Source organism: Elephas maximus, chromosome X (assembly GCF_024166365.1).
Source record: "Elephas maximus indicus isolate mEleMax1 chromosome X, mEleMax1 primary haplotype, whole genome shotgun sequence".
NCBI classification, from domain to species: Eukaryota; Metazoa; Chordata; class Mammalia; order Proboscidea; family Elephantidae; genus Elephas; species Elephas maximus.
This window is the reverse complement of record NC_064846.1, coordinates 2,803,269-2,821,233: the sequence shown is the minus strand read 5'-3', so window position 1 is coordinate 2,821,233 and position 17,965 is coordinate 2,803,269. Positions and strand designations below refer to the sequence as shown.

Below are 17,965 nucleotides of genomic sequence, written 5' to 3'. Positions count from 1 at the left end.
CCCAGATGGTCCACTCACAGCATGCTGGCTTCAGTGGATGTTCCCAGGTGGACTTTGCTGGCACTTAGAGCCTCCCACTTAGGCTGCTGCTGGCGGCAGCAGGGTCCCCACCAGAAGGTAGGGACCCTGGGGCAGCCTGGCCACATCCTTTTCCCCTCCTGGGTAGGCCCTCCCAGCCCTGGGGGCTCAGCGAGTAAGGACTTGGCTGAGCTTCAGTTTGCAGTTTTATCTCAACTGTACCCCTGGCTCCTTCTGGCCTCCTTCTCCCCAGGTGTCTGAGCTCGGGCCACTTCCCCGCTGGCCTTGGAAGGGTGCTGGGATTTGGGGGCTGCTTGTCCCTTGCCACAGCGAAGCCGAAGCTGTGCCTGCAAGAAGGCCTGACCTCCTTTCATCGCAGCCCGGACAAGCAGGATGGGCGACATGGCCAACAGCTCCATCGAGTTCTACCCCAAACCCCAGCAGCAGCGGGAGGCCCCCCATGCAGGTGGCTTTGGGTGCACGCTGGCCGAGCTGCGCTCCCTCATGGAGCTTCGAGGGGCCGAGGCCCTGCAGAAGGTCCAGGAAGCCTATGGGGACGTCAGTGGGCTCTGCAGAAGGCTGAAGACCTCCCCCACGGAGGGTAAGTCTGTTGGCAGACCCCCAGTTCAGGGGTAAGGGGCTCGGTGTGTCAGGGCCTGACCCATTGTCCGGCCTTCAGCGGAGCGACCTGGAAACATGCTTTAGCCCAAGGACAGGCCATGGTCAAGGGCTTGGCAGTGCTCCTGTGTGATCTAGAGGGTTCTTTGGAGAGCAGGCCCATGGGGACCCTGGCTGTCCCCACCTTGGCCACGAGGCCTGGTGCGCTCCTCCCAGCCTCTGACCGTGTCCCCTTGAGCTGGACTTTCTGCTCATCGGTGAGGAAGTTGTCCTTTGGGTAACCTGGGTCGTGCAAGAGGGCTCTAGGTGGCCTCTCTTCTCTTGGCCGTCATCTTGTGGAGCCTGGCCATGCCCCAAGTTCCCCATCCCCGAGGAGGGATTGGCTGCGAGGCCGGGACCACGCAGGAGCCAGGCCCAGCTGCAGGTCCAGGAGCTAGCGTCTTCTGGAAGCTCTGGTGGCTGCTGGGGCAAACCCAGCCCAGGGCCAGGCAGAGCCCCAGGCGGCGCCGATTGATCTCCTCTGCTCCCGCCTCAGTGCGGCACCTCTGTCCACTGGTGCTGTGTAAGTCTTGGCCGTCGTCCTTGCGTCCTCCGCTCCCTGGCACCCTTGTCCCATCCATCACCAAGACCTGCCCATTCTGGTTTATAAATAAATCTCTTGGATGCACTCCCGCCTGTCCATCTCCCACTGCCACCGGCGCAGCCTCTCCCCAGCCTCCCCACCCCCTCCTCGGCCCCCACTCAGATCCTTGAAAACACAAATGGGATCCTGTTACTCTCCTCAGCCCCAGCTGGATTCCAGAAAGCCCCCTCTGTCTGTGGGGTGGGGAGAGTGGAGAGGGCTGACCGGGGAGGAGGTGGGCTGTGGCCAAATAAGAGGTGAGGGGCCAGGTGACGGTGGCTGGCCGGGCCCAGAGTGCCGTGGTAGAGCAGCTTGGCTGGGGCACCCTGGTCTCCCCTGTTTCACACTGGAGCGAACCCACCGTGGCCCTGGGCCTCGCCTCGCCACGCGCGCCAGCTTGGGCAGTGGGGTGTCGGGCAGATGGCTTGGCACCGTGCCGCAGGATCTCTTCCTCCCTCCTCCTTCCTCTCCCCATCAGGATTTGGGGCCTCGGAGGAGGATGGGGTGGAGGGCCCTCTAGCACCAAGGGCTCTGACCTCTCCCAGATCAAAGGAGGCAGATGGCTTACACTGGCAGCTCTTTCCTCTGCCCGTCAGGCCTTGTTAAATACTGAAAATGTCAAGGCCCCCGGGAACCTGCCCGATTCCACCACATTGGCCCGGGCATGAGCCCACTGCCTGGGGAGGAGGCTGGCATGGAGAAGGGCAGGGGCCCAGGTGGGTGGCCTGGCCCCAACCGGCGGGTCACCTGGGTCTCCCTTGCCCCAGTGAAGGGAGCCAGGAGGCCTGCATCTGCATCCCAGAGAGCAGGCGGCACAAGGTCCACCCCCTTTCCATCCTCAGCTCAGGTGGTGACTCTCCCCATTCCCCTCAGGAAGGCATGGGGTCTTGCTGACTTGGCCCCCAGAGCTCTTACCCACTGGGACGCAGTGGCCTGAGCTGGTGGGAGGGGCCAGGTTAGCTGTGCCCCAGGCACACACCACCCCCTGGTAAGGTCAGCAATTGCAGGGTGCCCAGGAGGGAGGCCAGGCACAGGCCCATGTGGCAGGTGGGGAGGCTGGCACGAGTGCCTGGGGTATTGGGAGAGGGGGCTTGTCATCACCTGGCATTAAGCAGGGCAATTGACTGCCCTGTCGGCCTTTGGACAGGTCCAAAAGGACTCCGGAAGCCATCCTGAAAAAAGGCCCTCCCAGGTCAGAGAACTGGGCTTTAAGGCCAGCTCAGAGGCAGGCCCACTTGGGGACCTTGCCGGGCAGTCAGTGAAGGGAGGGGTGCATTAGCTGAGAGCTGACATGATGTGGCCCTAATCCAATTCCAATGGCATCTGGCCTCTGCTCTGGGCAAGCCGCCCATCTGTATCCATGCCAACCAGCCAGCCCCTGCCCCAGCACCCTGGAACCGGGCTGCCCTCAGGAGCCTGCTGGGCTGAGGAGAGCTGGAAATCAGAGGGTCTGTAGCTGCCTTCTGCTCCCATCAGTGAATGCTGCTTCAGGGGCTGTCGGGACCCCCGACCTGGCAGGAAGGCCAAGGCCACAGCCATAGCTCCGTCTAGGGCAAGGGAGGGGGAAGCGTTGCTGCTGCATCAAGGGCAAATCAAGGCTGAGGGAAAGGCTGATGGAGGCAGGGAAGGGCCGTGAGGGGCAGGGAGGGAGGCCTGGGCGAGGGACCAGAGACTTCTGGCAGCAAGCCCAACATGTGGGGTAGAGCAGGCAGAATGCCGGCTTAAGTAGAGCCGGGTACCTGCGGGCTCCAGATGCTGAGAGTGGGCCTGGATCCCAGGGAGGGTTAACCACCACAGGTCCTATCTCCTGCAGCCCTGTAATCCCATGCAGCAAGGTCCCAGTGCAGAGGGGTGCAGCCCTCACTGGGTCCCCGCCCTGCCAGGCCCCCGATCTGTGCCCTACTGTCCCCTGCCCCTGCCCCCACCTTCAGAAAGAGGCCTGCGGCCCCAGCAGAAACCCGAGCCGGCTGGCACCCAGCTTTCCTCACCGCTGCCGTCGGGAGAAGGGCAGGGACAGCTGCCGCCCTTCTGGGCAGGGAGGACATTGGGTGGATGTGCCAAGTCTGGGCCAGCCGTGGGCTTTTGGTCTCTTCATCCTGCAGAAGCTGCAGGCCTCCCGGCTCCCCCTGCCCAAACCCCGAAGCCCCCTGTCCCGCCCCGGCACATACCGCTGCCTCCTTCCTCCAGCTCCTTTTGGCAGCACTGTTGGCATATCTTTGTGTGCAGAGTCTTGTGTGCCTTCCCCAGCAGAGTGGGGCCACTCCGTGGGCAGGGACTTGTCCATTCTGCTGGTTCCTCTACTCTCCATGGGAGGCGTCAGGAGTGGGCACAGTATGCGGGTGGAAGCGGCCAGCCGTCGTCCGCCCACTAGGGGTCAGTGTGGGGCTGCACACTCAGGACCTGAAACCAGACAGATGAAGGAGGCCTGGTCGCAGCAGCACAGCACAGGGCCCAGACGGCCTGGGCTTGGAAAGAAGCCTGGGGAGGGGGAGACTAAGGGCGGGGCCAGGAGACGGTGGTCGTCCAGGCCTCTGCAGGTTGAGAATGAGGATTAGACCACTCAGACTTGGGAGGCCAAAGGCCTGGATGCTATTCCCAGCTGTGGAGCCTTAGGCAAGCTTTGGAAACTTCTGGGCCTTCATTGCCTCAGCCCGGAAATGGAGCTGTTCATGGTGCCTGCCCCATGGGGGCATGGGATTAAATGAGATACTGGGATGTGTGATCACCTCCCCAAGGGAGGCCAAGTAGCACCAGCTACTCTGGGAGAGGGCAGGGGCCAGTGTAGGAAGTGGGCTGGCCCAAGGATGAGAAGGGAGTGCCGGCTGCAGACTGCTGAGCCCTGGTGCACTGGTTCTGAACCGCTCTGTGGACCATGCCTTCAAAGGACCCTCACTAGCTCCCATCCAGGGCCCTTTTGGCGCAGCGGGAGAGGGGAGTGGCAGGGAGCAGGCCACTCCCTCCCAGCCCACAGCAGCTTGTCCAGGATGTGAAGGGCCTCCCACGTTCTAGAGCTGTCAGTCAGGCCCTGCATTGAGGGGCTTCTTCTCAAGCCGGCCTCCCTACCCTTCACCCTTCTTGTCCTCTGCCGGGACTGGGCCCCCCCACCTCTCATCCTCAGAGATGGCATGATGGGGGACATGATTGGATCAGGACAGGTGACTGATAGCCCTGAGGCAGGGGCCAAGTACAGGGGGTCAGGGGGTGTTCTTCCTAAGTTTGGCAGAGTGGCTTTGGGTGTCATTCGAGTTGCCATATAGATGTGGACCTACAAGACTGTGAGAGGCCACAGGGCCTGTGGGCGGGACAAGGACTCATGGCCACCTGCAGCTTTATTCCACCTCTGGAGATTCAGTGTCCCTTGGCTCTGGCCATGCCAGGCGCTCCTGCCCACCACCCCCCCCCCGCCCCTCCTTCCTGCCGGTGGAGCTAAGGCCCATGTTCAAAGGCTGTAGGTGACCCAGCCAGTTGGTGCAATCAGGAAGAGGGTCCAGCTGGCAATGGGAGTAGAGATGCGGCCAGGCAAAGGGGGCTGTGCCCTGAATCCAGATTTCGCCCTGCAGACCCGGGTTAGGCTGCAGTGACTAGGGTGGGCCCTCAGAAGAAGCCAGAGAATCCAAACATTCACAGCTAGAGAGATCCTTCTGGAACATGTGGCATGGCAGACAGAGAGGCTCATTCTAAGTGGGCCCTGGTTGGCGGCTTCTGCATCGGTTGAAGTCATGCTGATGTCACCCCTCCACACCCACAGCCCTGGCCTGGTGGCCACTTCACTCTGGTCTAAAGCCTCCTGGCCCCACACTCGTCCCCCCGCCAGTCTCCTATCCCTGGCCTGCCCCTAGGGGAGTGGTGGGCTGTCCTCTTGTGTTCCAAACCTCACTGGGTCATGTCTCCCCCAGGTTAGACATTGTCTCTGTCCTTCAAGCCCCCCTTTGGAGGTGGCCCTGGGTGGCCCAGGGGTTACCCAAGTAGATGCAGGAGGTGCAGACTGGGTTCCTGTCCCACAGCTGGGACCTGCCCTAGTCACCAGGTCCCCATGAATGCCATTTTCCCATCTGCACATCAGGACAGAGTGCTGTCCACTCCTCCCAGGACCAAGTCCACGGGGCATGCCTTTTGATGGTACCTGCTCTGTCCCAGGCAGCCAAGGTGCGTGCCACCCATGCCAGGCGTATGTGGTGCCACCTTCTCAAAGCTTGAAGTCCAGTGGTAGAGACAGGCAGTGACGGGGGTGGGGGACTCTGGGGGCCCAACACGTGCAGAGAGAGGGTGAGGGGAGCAGCTGGAGCCTGTGCCCATCCTCCCCTCCCTGGCCCACACAGGCCTGGCGGACAACACCACCGACCTTGAGAAGCGCAGGCAGATCTACGGGCAGAACTTCATCCCCCCCAAGCAGCCCAAGACCTTCCTGCAGCTGGTGTGGGAGGCCCTTCAGGACGTGACTCTCATCATCCTGGAGGTGGCCGCCATTGTCTCCCTGGGCCTCTCGTTCTACGCACCACCGGGAGAGGAGAGCGAGGGTGAGGAGCAGGGCTAGAGAGGTGACAAGGGGGACCTGGGCAGGAAGGGGCCGTGGACGGAGGGCAGGGCTTGAGGGGGTCCTATCTGTCCCTTGCTGCCCCTCTGCCCCATGCACAGCCTGCGGGAACGTCGTGGCCGGGGCCGAAGATGAGGGCGAGGCCGAGGCCGGCTGGATCGAGGGCGCCGCCATTCTGCTGTCGGTCATCTGCGTGGTGCTGGTCACGGCCTTCAATGACTGGAGCAAGGAGAAGCAGTTCCGAGGCCTGCAGAGCCGCATTGAGCAGGAGCAGAAATTCACAGTCATCCGGAATGGGCAGCTCCTGCAGGTGCCAGTGGCCGCGCTGGTGGTGGGAGACATCGCTCAAGTCAAGTACGGTGAGTGCGCCCATTGTCGCCTGCCCAGTGAGGATGCCTGGAGCACAGGAAGAGGGGCTGGGACCAGGCCGTGTGGGCTGAGGCTGAGCTAAGAGGGCATTTCAGATGCTCCCAGCTCCGGGAGGCCAGCTGTCCCCCGCCTTGGTCGAGGACTTCTCCAGGTACTGCAGGACGCTACTGCTGTCCCCACCCCCTGGGAGCTGGACAAAGCAGTTAGGTGGAGGTGGGTCCCCCGGGGAAGGAGGAGACAGAAGGAAGAGGGCCCCAGGTCCCATCCCTCGATCCATGACTGGGCTGGCCCCTGCCCTGGGGAGGCGGCAGAGGCAGGGTTCTGGAGGCAGTGGCTTCACGGGCCCATCACCCCTGCCTGGCCTCTAGGAGACCTGCTGCCTGCTGACGGCGTGCTCATCCAGGGCAACGACCTCAAGATTGATGAGAGCTCACTGACTGGAGAGTCTGACCACGTGCGCAAGTCGGCAGACAAAGACCCAATGCTGCTCTCAGGTGCGAAGGGCAGAGCATGGGCCATGACCCAGGGTGTGTCCTGCCTCCTGAGGCAACCCTCCCCAGGCCAGAGCAGGGGCATTGGAAGCAGGGTGCTGGGAAATGCAGCCTGAAACGGGACAGAAAGGCAGAGGCCTCAGGTGGGCTCTGGGAATAGCTTGCCTGGTGCCTTTGGGCAAGAATTTGCTCCTCTGGGGACCTCTGGGCCCTCTCCTGGCTGAGGGTGGCCAGCCTAGGCTTAGGCTTGACCCAGCCTCTGGGAGACTCCAGACACTGAGTACCCCCTTCTGAGATGTCGGGGGAAGAAACTGAGAGGCCCAGCAGCCCTCCTGCCAGCCAGCATGCCTCCTGCCATTGGGTGCAGATCACTGTCTCAGTTACTCTCTGCTGCTATACCAGGCACTCATGTCATGGAAGGTTCCGGAAGGATGGTGGTGACAGCTGTGGGGGTGAATTCCCAGACAGGCATCATCTTTACCTTGCTTGGAGCTGGCGGGGAGGAGGAGGAGAAGAAGGATAAGAAAGGTAAGCAGAAATTTACCCCATTTTCCTGTGCCCATGACTCTCCTGCCACATGCCCCCCCTTTCTCCTTCATCCGCCCACTGCTGGCCACCTTGGGGTTTGGGAGGCCACTCCCTCTTTTCTGGTTCCTCTTGGGTACCCCCTCTCCTGGGGTCTTTGCCCCAGAGCCAGCAGGGCCCCCTTAGGTTGCTCTTCCTCACCTCTTGTGGAGCTTCCCAGCTGAGGAAGGTGTTGGCCGGACTGGGGTGGGATCAGAGGGACCAGGGCCAGCCACCCCAGCTTGGGAGGATGCTGCTGGGGGCCTTGTACCCACCCTCAGGAGTGTTCAATTCCTATGACCTGAGGAGGCCGGCTCTGGGTAAAGTACTGAAGGTCCCATGCCCACAACAGCCAGGGAAATGGGGTCAATAAGCCAAGCCTTACCCAGAGATGGGGAGCTCCCAAGCAAGACCTGGCAGGCAGGGTCAAAGTGACAGGGCTCCCCAAAGGACAGCAGCAGCCTCCTCTGGGGCCAGAGGAAGCTGGGACAGGCAGGGCAGGGCATGTTGCTATGGTTGCGGACAGATGTCTTCTGAGAGCCCAGTTCCACAGCGGCCCCAGCCTTCCTGGCACTCGGCCACCCTGCCTCCTCCAGCCTCTGGTCTGAGCCCCAGGCATGACCTGTGTCCCCTCCAGTCCTCAGGACAGGGGCTTGAACGGAGAGGGATGAGACGGGAACATGGCCTGCTTTCCTGGGGCCTTTCTGGAACAAGAGCTTCTGTCATGGGAGGTCATGTCAGGGTGTGGATGGAGCAGGACCCAGTTCCTCTACCCCCAGCAGCCTGCTTTTTCCCGCCCACACTTCTGGGGGTGGGTGTGTAGGCAACGGTTCACAACACGGGCAGCATAAGTAGTCTTTGCAGGCGAGATTACAGTATCAGAGAGGAGAGCACTGGCTGGCATATAGAGAGCCAGTTGGCCTGCAGTGACTGGCCGCTGCAGCGCCTTCCCTGCGAGATCTCTCCAGGCAGGCCAGCCTGGATGGGGCAGGGGGTGGGAAAGACGGAGGGGAGAGGAGCCCAGAGGAAGTAGGGCGACTTGTCCTCTCCACCTTCACACAACACTGCCTTCCTCCCGGTGGTGGGCACATACTGATACTGGATTCGGCCTCCTGGGCATCTTTGAAGGAGTGTGACACTGTTATGTGTAGGCACACAGAAAGGAAGTGCGACCTCATGGAAAAGTCATAGGGGTGAGAAGCAAGAACAAACAAGCTTCGGGCTGCCCTCGGCCACCCCACCCACCCAGGGCCCAGCCCTGCCCTCGGAGCCTGTGTCCTTTCTGTGGCTCAGGCCTCCTTGCCCCACAGCTTGAGTGCGGGTATGTGCATCACCACAACGAGTGGGGGCTGGTGCTTTCTAGGTGCATGGCTACCCCCTGAGAGAAGCCACCTGGGCCCCCTAGAAGGACAAAGCAACTGCACATTTGGGGGGTGATCTGCTTCCTTCTGGAAGCCTGCAGCCAGGGGCCCTGGAGACAGCGAGACTCAGGGTGTGAGCTGTCGCCACCTCAGGCAGTCCTGACTGCTGGGGCGAGAGTACAGGCGTAATTGGCCTGCCCTCCTCTCCTCCCAGCAGCCCAGGGACAGGGAGACACACTTAGATCAGTGTAAGGAAGGACACAGTGTCCCCAGCCCTGGGCTGCCTCGCCCAGTAGGGAGCTCCATGCTGCTGGAGGAGGTGAGGGAGAAGCTGCATGAGCTGCTGTGCTCTAGAAGCTTCCTTGGGCACTGTCCTGGGGTAGCCTGGGTATGGACACCTCCCCTGCTCCCGGCAGGCCAGGCCTACTTCCCACAGGGAGCACCCTGGGGGTCCATGGGGCAGCAAGGGGAGTAGGCCCTGGTCCTTCTCTGGGCTGGCCTGGAGTCCCCACGCCTCTCCCTGGAAAAGGCCAGCTGGCCTTGCCTGAGACCCTCCACTGGCAACCAGATGGCTCCTTATCTAGCCCAGCTGGCAGCGGTCTCTGAGCAAGGATGGCTACCAGGGATCAGAACCCATCTGGGTAAACCCCTTTCTGTGGCTCTTGGGGATGCAGATGTCCCAGTTGGCTGAGGCCCTGCTCAAGGCCACCTAGCTGGCACAGATAGCTGATAGCTCTAGCTCCCAGTGGTGGCAGGCCTTCTGGAAACCTCCTGCTGCTGGCCACATGTACCCCACCAAACCCAGGGTCCACTCAGAGCCAGTTGGAGGGATTCACTGGAGGGCTCCAGGGAGCCCAGAGTGGGAGTGGGCACCCTGCCCTTGGAGGTGGTACAGGGCATTGGGAAGGCCCTGCCATAGGCAGTAGTCAAGGCCACCAGTGGTCAGGATCCCCAATTCTGGTTTTTTTTCCCCCCATCAGGCCACCCGGCCCTTGTGGTGACATTCAGGCCCTTCTCCTCCTCTTTCTCCCCACCCCTTTTCCATGTGGTCACTGGCTCCACCCTCTGTCCTCTGTGTGTGTGTGTGTGTGTGTGTGTGTGTGTGTGTGTGTGTGTATGCCAGGGTCATGTCGATGTTCTCAAGTCTCCGTGTCTGTCATTCCTCTTCCGTTGTAGGCAAGCAGCAGGATGGGGCGATGGAGAGTAGCCAAACTAAAGGTAATGCAGACCCGCCCTGCTGCTCAGGGTCGCAGAGGCCCAGCTGGAGCCGGGGGCGGGGGGGTGATTGGGGGCATGGGGGCGGAGTCACAGGGTGGGGAAAGGACAAAAATGTGAGGGCAGGTCCCATCATGGTGCGCTGTGCATCCCCAAGCCAGCAGAGGAGAGGGCACATCCATCTACAGACGCTGCCGGAAGCTCAGACTGGCCACCCATGCCATCGGCTTAGTGTGCACTTTCTCACTCCTGGTCCCAGCAAGGGTTGAAAGATGGCCCGTGAGTAGGCATTCTGGGCCTGGTTGGACCAGGTGGGGAAACTGAGGCTCAGAGAGGGCAACTCGCCCAAGGTCACACAGCTTATAATTAACCAGGGCCTCAGTCTGTCGTTTTCCAAGTCAGCTTTTTAACACTGAGCCTTTGAGCTGGAGTGGCCATCTGAGGGGCAGAGCCCCCACCCTTCTCTCAGGCCATTTCTGAGCACTGGGAAGGTCAGGGCCAGAGAGGGACAGTTGCAGGGACCCAGGGACCATGGCAGGCCTAAGTGGTCAGGCAAGTAAGCTGGCCTATGGAGGGTAGCGGGTGGGGAGGCCATTTCAGGCAGGGGCAGCCCTGTGGCGGGAGCCCTGGGTTGGGAGAGGGCTGGAGCACAAGCTAGACGGCTGTGGCCCAGCAGGCCACGGCCCTGACTGCGAGCTGAGGATGGTGGGAAGGAGCCAATGGTGTAGGGAAGGAGCAGTTTAGAGTCTGTCCGTTGGCTCCGACGCAGATTCCCAGGCCTTTAGGAGACCAGTGTGGTAGGGAGGACAGACGCAGAGATGAGACCAGGAACACCAAGAGCCAGCCGGATGGGGTCGATGAGTGGTGAGGAGTAGGAAGAGTCCCAGGGACCCCCCTGGGGCACTCCTGGCTTGGGTACCCCTCCTGGAGGAGGGAAAGAGGAAGCAGGTGGGGGTGGAAATGAATAATTCCGTCAGGACACATGGGGTTGAGGGGCCTGGGGTCCACGCAGAGACCACAGTAGGCTGGGGAGTGTGTGAGGCTGGAGCTCGACAGGCCTGAGCTGGGACGGAGACATGGAGGTGACGAGGCAGAGAGGAGGTGCTGGATGGACAGAAGGAGGAGGAGAAGAAGGTGGAGTCCACTGTGAGGCTGGCCCAACAGCAGCCCATTCTCCTGGCAGCAGCCACCTGTAGTAGGAAGGGGGTTCAGGAGACCATCCCCTGGTGAGCTGGAGCCTGATGGGTGGGGTGCCCAGGCGGGAGGAGAGTGCACCCAGGCTCCTGCCTCCCTGAGGGGCACAGTTGGGGGGATGCATCAGTTCAAGGTTCTGCGGCGCATGGGGGGTAGAGAATGCTCCCTGGGCCACAGGCCCCAGCTCTCAGGACTGGCTGGCCACCCTGTGCTGTATGCCCAAGTGACTTGTGCTGTGTTTGTCCTTTCATCCCCTGTGGCACCTGGGACAGTGCTGGAGCCTGCCCGCCCCTCTGGGGTTCAGGGCTGACCAGGACAGAGAAGGGAGGCAGAGAATCGGCCTGTGAACCCCATTGCGGTGCCGTCTGTCTCTCCCTGTGAAAGCCCTTTGTAGCCCCTTTGCCGTCTGCCGCAGTCTTAATCTGGGCTGCGGGCTTCCTCTGTGCGCAGCCAAGAAGCAGGACGGGGCCGTTGCCATGGAGATGCAGCCCCTAAAGAGTGCAGAGGGTGGGGAGATGGAGGAGCGGGAGAAGAAGAAAGCCAATGTGCCCAAGAAGGAGAAGTCGGTCCTCCAGGGGAAGCTCACAAAGCTGGCCGTGCAGATCGGGAAAGCGGGTAAGGGTGGCCTGGTGGCTAATGGAGGTGGGTGGGCAGGATGATGTGAGGGGCCCGGTGGAGGTGCGCTGGGCGGGGGGGTCGTTGAGGGCAGGCTGTGTGGGACAGACAGTACCTCGTCTAAGGTCACATACAGACCTGTCACCCGCCAGGGTCCCCACCTGAGCCTCCTGCCTGGGCTTCGGTGGCGCTGGTTCCGGCATCATTCTCCTCGCCTTCTCTCCTCCCCTCCTCCTCTCTCCCTTCCTTGCAGGGCTGGTGATGTCTGCCATCACTGTGATCATCCTGGTCCTCTACTTTGTCATCGAAACCTTTGTAGTCGACGGCCGGGTGTGGCTGGCTGAGTGCACGCCGGTCTACGTGCAGTACTTCGTGAAGTTCTTCATCATCGGGGTCACTGTGCTGGTCGTGGCCGTCCCAGAGGGCCTGCCTCTTGCTGTCACCATCTCCTTAGCTTACTCCGTCAAGGTAATAAAGGCACTAACCACAATAGCCGTTAAGAATCCCTTGAGGTGATGGAACAATCTGGAACCAGATAGTGGTGATGGCAGCCCAACATGGTGAATGTCATTCATGTTGCTGAATTGTGATGTAAAAAATGTTGAAATGGCAAACCTTTTTGTTGTATATGTATTTATCTAACCACAATAAAAAAGAACCAGTAGCCAAAATTTTCCTAAATAAAGACAAATGTACACATTTAAGAAGTAACACGAACATCAAGCAGGGTTAGTATAAAGAAAGCCACGCTTCGGTAGATCAGAGTTAGAATGCTAACCAACAAAGGAAAAAGAGAATCTTTAAAGTCGCTGAGAGTAACACAGCGTAGCCAAGGGAGTAACGATTTGAATGGCAGCTGTGTTCTCGTCAGAAGCCACAGAGGCCGGAAAACACAGAACGACATCTTTATAGTGCTGGAAGAAAAACAGCAACAAAGATCCAGCACAAATGTTTTGAAAGAACGAAAGCAAAGTCAAGACCTTCTCAGATAGAACTGTTTTGAATTTGAATGCCTGGCCTTTAAGTGAGCTAATTTCAGGACTGTACAAAGCTAATTGTTTATTCTATTAAGGCATGATTATATTATTTTTAAAAAGACGCACGCACCCTTTAAAACTGGTTAGTCTCACTTAGGTCACATCCCAAATATATTGTCTCAAACTTTAAAATAAAACAAAAGAATCCCTTGCTCCCATCGCACAGAGAGCAGGCAAATTGCACGGCAGTTAGTCCTGTGACTTGGATGAGGGGGTGCAGAGTCAGGAAGGGTTGGAGCAGGAGCCCCGAGGGTGGCTCAGCCACCTGACCCCTCAGGCCAGCACCCCGCAGGCAGTACGGTTTCCCCACCGAGCTTCCTGGGCACTCTGCTCCCTCTGGAGAAGGTGCTGCTGGACGGAACTTTTTAGGCTTGGCCTTGGCAGGATGATAGGTGTGGCAGGAGGATGGAGGGGCCACGAGGTGGCGGCTGCTGGTGCTGCTTGCAGAGGCTGAGGTGGGGAGGACGCGGTGGAGGAGGGCAATGGGCGGAGCGTGGGGGAGCCTCGGGGCCAGCAGGGAGCCCAAGGCGGGGGTGTGCAGGCAGAGGGCTGGGGGAGGGACTGCCCTGGTGGCTTGGATTCTTCACGTCTTGCAGGCATGCACCCTGGCTTTTGGCTACCTCGCACCAAGTGCCTTGCAGCATTGCCAGGTCAGCCTGGCAGGTGGGTGGGTGTGTGGCCATCAACTCTGCTCCAGGCTGGCAATGCCCAGTGTGGAGCTGGTCGAGCAGAGCAGAGGGTTTGAGAAGGTTCGCATGGACACTCTTGGTCATGCCCATCCCCACTAAGCTGAGGACCACACGGGCTGTGGCTACCCAGGCTCCCATCTGTGCCTCTCACAGAAAATGATGAAGGACAACAACCTGGTGCGCCACCTGGATGCCTGTGAGACCATGGGCAATGCCACAGCCATCTGCTCCGACAAGACGGGCACACTCACCACCAACCGCATGACCGTGGTCCAGTCCTACCTGGGGGACACCCACTACAAGGAGGTCCCAGCCCCCAGCGCCCTCACCCCCAAGATCCTCGACCTCTTGGTCCATGCCATCTCCATCAACAGTGCCTACACCACCAAAATACTAGTGAGCTGCCAGCGCACGGGTGGGCGGGCCACGGGTGGGCTAGGGGTTTCCTGTGCTCTCTTAAGTGCCTTTCACTAGACCTCGGATGGTCCGGGGGGCGCTGACAGGGAATGATGGGAAAGCTGCCCGCCAGAGGGTGGCTTTGCAGCTGGGGCACAGCCATCCAGGCCACACAGGAGATCCACCTCTGCTCTCTGCCACCTACACCCTAAGTGACCTGGTGGTGGTGGCTGGGCTTGGTACCAGGGCCCCAGGGAGAGTGGGGAGGATGGATGTGGGCCCCTGATGCCATGGGTACTCTCTTGGCCTTGCAGCCTCCAGAGAAGGAAGGTGCCCTTCCACGCCAAGTGGGCAATAAAACGGAGTGTGCTCTCCTGGGCTTTGTCCTGGACCTCAAGCGGGACTTCCAGACAGTGCGAGAGCAGATTCCAGAAGATAAGCTTTACAAAGTGTACACCTTCAACTCAGTCCGAAAGTCCATGAGCACAGTCATCTGCATGCCCGACGGTGGCTTCCGCCTCTTCAGCAAGGGGGCCTCAGAGATTCTCCTCAAAAAGTGAGTGAGAAGCTGGGTAGGAGATTAGGGGGCCTTAGGGCTGGGGGTGGGGTTTCTTTTTGGGCCGATGGAAATGTTCTGGAATTCTATAGTGGTGATACCCGTGCAAATCTGCGAATACACTGAAAACCATTGAATTATACATTTCAAAGGGGTGAAATGTATATTACGTGAATTGTATCTCAATACAGCTGTTAACCTCCACGTGCCTGTCAGTTTGTCGTACTGTGGGGGCTTGCGTGTTGCTGTGATGCTGGAAGCTATGCCACCGGTATTCAGATACCAGCAGGGTCACCCATGGAGGACAGGTTTCAGCTGAGCTTCCAGACTAAGACAGACTAGGAAGAAGGACCCGGCAGTCTACTTCTGAAAAGCATTGGCCAGTGAAAACCTTATGAATAGCAGCGGAACATTGTCTGATATAGTCCTGGAAGATGAGCCCCCCAGGTTGGAACGCCCTCAAAAGATGACTGGGGAAGAGCTGCCTCCTCAAAGTAGAGCCGACCTGAATGACGTGGATGGAGTAAAGCTTTCGGGACCTTCATTTGCTGATGTGGCATGACTCGAAATGAGAAGAAACAGCTGCAAACATCCATTAATAATCGGAACCTGGAATGTACTAAGTATGAATTTAGGAAAATTGGAAATTGTCAAAAATGAAATGGAACACATAAACATCGATATCCTAGGCATTAGTGAGCTGAAATGGACTGGTATTGGCCATTTTGATTCAGACAATCATATAGTCTACTATGGTGGGAATGACAACTCGAAGAGGAATGGCGTTGCATTCATCGTCAAAAAGAATGTTTCAAGATCTATCCTGAAGTACAACGCTGTCAGTAATAGGATAATATCCATACGGCTACAAGGAAGACCAGTTAATACGACTATTATTCAAATTTACACACCAACCACTAGAGCCAAAGATGAAGAAATAGATTTGTCATCAGCTGCTGCAGCCTGAAATTGATCGAACATGCAATCAGGATGCATTGATAATTACTGGTGATTTTAACGCGAAAGTTGGAAACAAAGAAGGATCGGTAGTTGAAAATACGGCCTCGGTGATACAAACAATGCCGGAGATCGAATGATAGAATTTTGCAAGACCGACGACTTCTTCATTGCAAATACCTTCTTTCACCAACATAAACAGCAAGCAACTATACACATGGACCTCGCCAGATGGAGCACACAGAAATCAAATTGACTACATCTGTGGAAGGAGATGATGGAAAAGTTCAATATCATCAGTCAGAACAAGGCCAGGGGCTGACTGTGGAGCAGACCATCAACTGCTCATACGCAAGTTCAAGCTGAAACTGAAGAAAATCAGAACAAGTCCACGAGAGCCAAAATATGACCTTGAGTATATCCCACCTGAATTTAGAGACCATCTCAAGAACAGATTTGACGCATTGAACACTAGTGACCGCAGACCAGACGAGTTGTGGAATGACATCAAGGACATCATCCATGAAGAAAGCAAGAGGTCACTGAAAAGACGGGAAAGAAAGAAAAGACCAAGATGGATGTCAGAGGAGACTCTGAAACTTGCTCTTGAGTGTTGAGCTGCTAAAGCAAAAGGAAGAATTGATGAAGTAAAAGAACTGAACAGAAGGTTCCAAAGGGCCTCTCGAGAAGACAAAGTATTATAATGACATGTGCAAAGAGCTGGAAATGGAAAACCAAAAGGGAAGAACATGCTTGGCGTTTCTCAAGCTGAAAGAACTAAAGAAAAAATTCAAGCCTCGAGTTGCAATAGTGAAGGATTCCATGGGGAAGATATTAAACGACACAGGAAGCATCAAAAGAAGATGGAAGGAATACACAGAGTCATTCTACCAAAAAGAATTAGTTGATATTCAAACATTTCCAGAGGTGGCATATGATCCGGAACCGATGGCACCGAAGGAAGAAGTCCAAGCTGCTCTGAAGGCTTTGGCAAAAAACAAGGCTCCAGGAATTCATGGAATACAAATTGAGATGTTTCAACAAACAGATGCAGCGCTGGAGGTGTTCACTCGTCTATGCCAAGAAATATGGAAGACAGCTTCCTGGCCAACTGAACGGAAGAGATCCATGTTTATGCCTATTCCCAAGAAAGGTGATCCAACCAAATGTGGAAATTATAGAACAATATCATTAATATCACACGCAAGCAAAATTTTGCTGAAGATCATTCAAAACGGCTACAGCAGTATATTGACAGGGAACTGCCAGAAATTCAGGCCGGTTTCAGAAGAGGACGTGGAACCGGGGATATCATTGCTGATGTCAGATGGCTCCTGGCTGAAAGCAGAGAACACCAGAAGGATGTTTAAAAAAAACCTGTGTTTTATTGACTGTGCAAAAGCATTCGACTGTGTGGATCATAACAAATTATGGATAACATTGCGAAGAATGGGAATTCCAGAGCACTTAATTGTGCTCATGAGGAACCTTTACATAGATCAAGAGGCAGTTGTTCGGACAGAACAAGGGGATACTGATTGGTTTAAAGTCAGGAAAGGTGTGCGTCAGGGTTGTATTCTTGCACCATGCGTACTTAATCTGTATGCTGAACAAATAATACGAGAAGCCGGACTATATGAAGAAGAACGGGGCATCAGGATTGGAGGAAGACTCATTAACAACCTGCGTTATGCTGATGACACAACCTTGTTTGCTGAAAGTGAAGAGGCCTTGAAGCACTTACTGATGAGGATCAAAGACCACAGCCTTCAGTATTGGCTGCACCTCAACATAAAGAAAACAAAAATCCTCACAACTGGACCAATGAGCAACATCGTGATAAACGGAGAAAAGATTGAAGTTGTCAAGGATTTCATTTTCCTTGGATCCACAATCAACAGCCATGGAAGCAGCAGTCAAGAAATCAAAAGACGCATTGCATTGGGTAAATCTGCTGCAAAGGACCTCTTCAAAGTGTTGGACAGCAAAGATGTCACCCTGAAGACTAAGGTGTGCCTGACCCAAGCCATGGTGTTTTCAATCGCATCATATGCATGTGAAAGCTGGGCAATGAATAAGGAAGACTGAAGAAGAGTTGACGCCTTTGAATTGTGGTGTTGGCGAAGAATATTGAAAGAACAACCAAATCTGTCTTGGGAGAAGTGCGGCCAGAATGCTCCTTAGAGGCAAGGAGGGCAAGACTGCGTCTTACGTACTTTGGACATGTTGTCAAGAGGGATCGGTCCCTGGAGAAGGACATCACGCTTGGCAGAGTACAGGGTCAGCGGAAAAGAGGAAGACCCTCAACGAGGTGGATTGACACAGTGACTGCAACAATGAGCTCAAGTATAACAACGATTGTAAGGATGGCTCAGGACTGGGCAGTGTTTCGTTCTGTTGTGCATAGGGTCGCTATGAGTCAGAACCAACTCGACGGCACCTAACAACAACAACAGATGTTAAAAATGAGTTGGAGGTGGCCACACAGCACACCTCCAAGTCCCCCGCTCTGCCAATCTCCTCTCGGGCCTGCTCAGCCCCCACCTGCCCTCCCCTGGCTCCTTATACACCCCAGAGCCACCTTGTAAGACAAGAATCTTCTCATGCCATCCCCTGCTCGTTGCCGGCCTTCTGAGGGCCTCTAGGCTCACCCTGCCCTCTGCTCTTATCCGACAGGGCAACCACGGTGCACCCCCACCTGGCTCTGCCTTGGCTCCTGCTTATCACTA

The 17,965-nt window shown here is 57.2% G+C and overlaps 1 protein-coding gene across 5 annotated transcripts in view; it reads left to right on the top strand.

The window, feature by feature from the left end:
• The first annotated feature begins 331 nt into the window (after positions 1 to 331).
• The window catches only part of ATP2B3 (ATPase plasma membrane Ca2+ transporting 3), a 59,231-nt gene continuing 41,597 nt past the window's right edge, over positions 332 to 17,965 (top strand). The window contains exons 1-10 of one of the 5 annotated variants that reach the window (XM_049872679.1): positions 332 to 619; positions 5,578 to 5,775; positions 5,894 to 6,151; positions 6,530 to 6,655; positions 7,055 to 7,207; positions 9,754 to 9,795; positions 11,437 to 11,601; positions 11,855 to 12,069; positions 13,481 to 13,723; positions 14,038 to 14,279. In XM_049872679.1, the coding sequence (XP_049728636.1) occupies positions 412 to 619; positions 5,578 to 5,775; positions 5,894 to 6,151; positions 6,530 to 6,655; positions 7,055 to 7,207; positions 9,754 to 9,795; positions 11,437 to 11,601; positions 11,855 to 12,069; positions 13,481 to 13,723; positions 14,038 to 14,279 (1,850 nt within the window). In that variant the 5' untranslated portion in view covers positions 332 to 411. The remainder of the gene's footprint in view (positions 620 to 5,577; positions 5,776 to 5,893; positions 6,152 to 6,529; positions 6,656 to 7,054; positions 7,208 to 9,753; positions 9,796 to 11,436; positions 11,602 to 11,854; positions 12,070 to 13,480; positions 13,724 to 14,037; positions 14,280 to 17,965) is intronic. The other 4 variants (XM_049872678.1, XM_049872676.1, XM_049872680.1 and 1 more) reach the window with 4 other exon arrangements.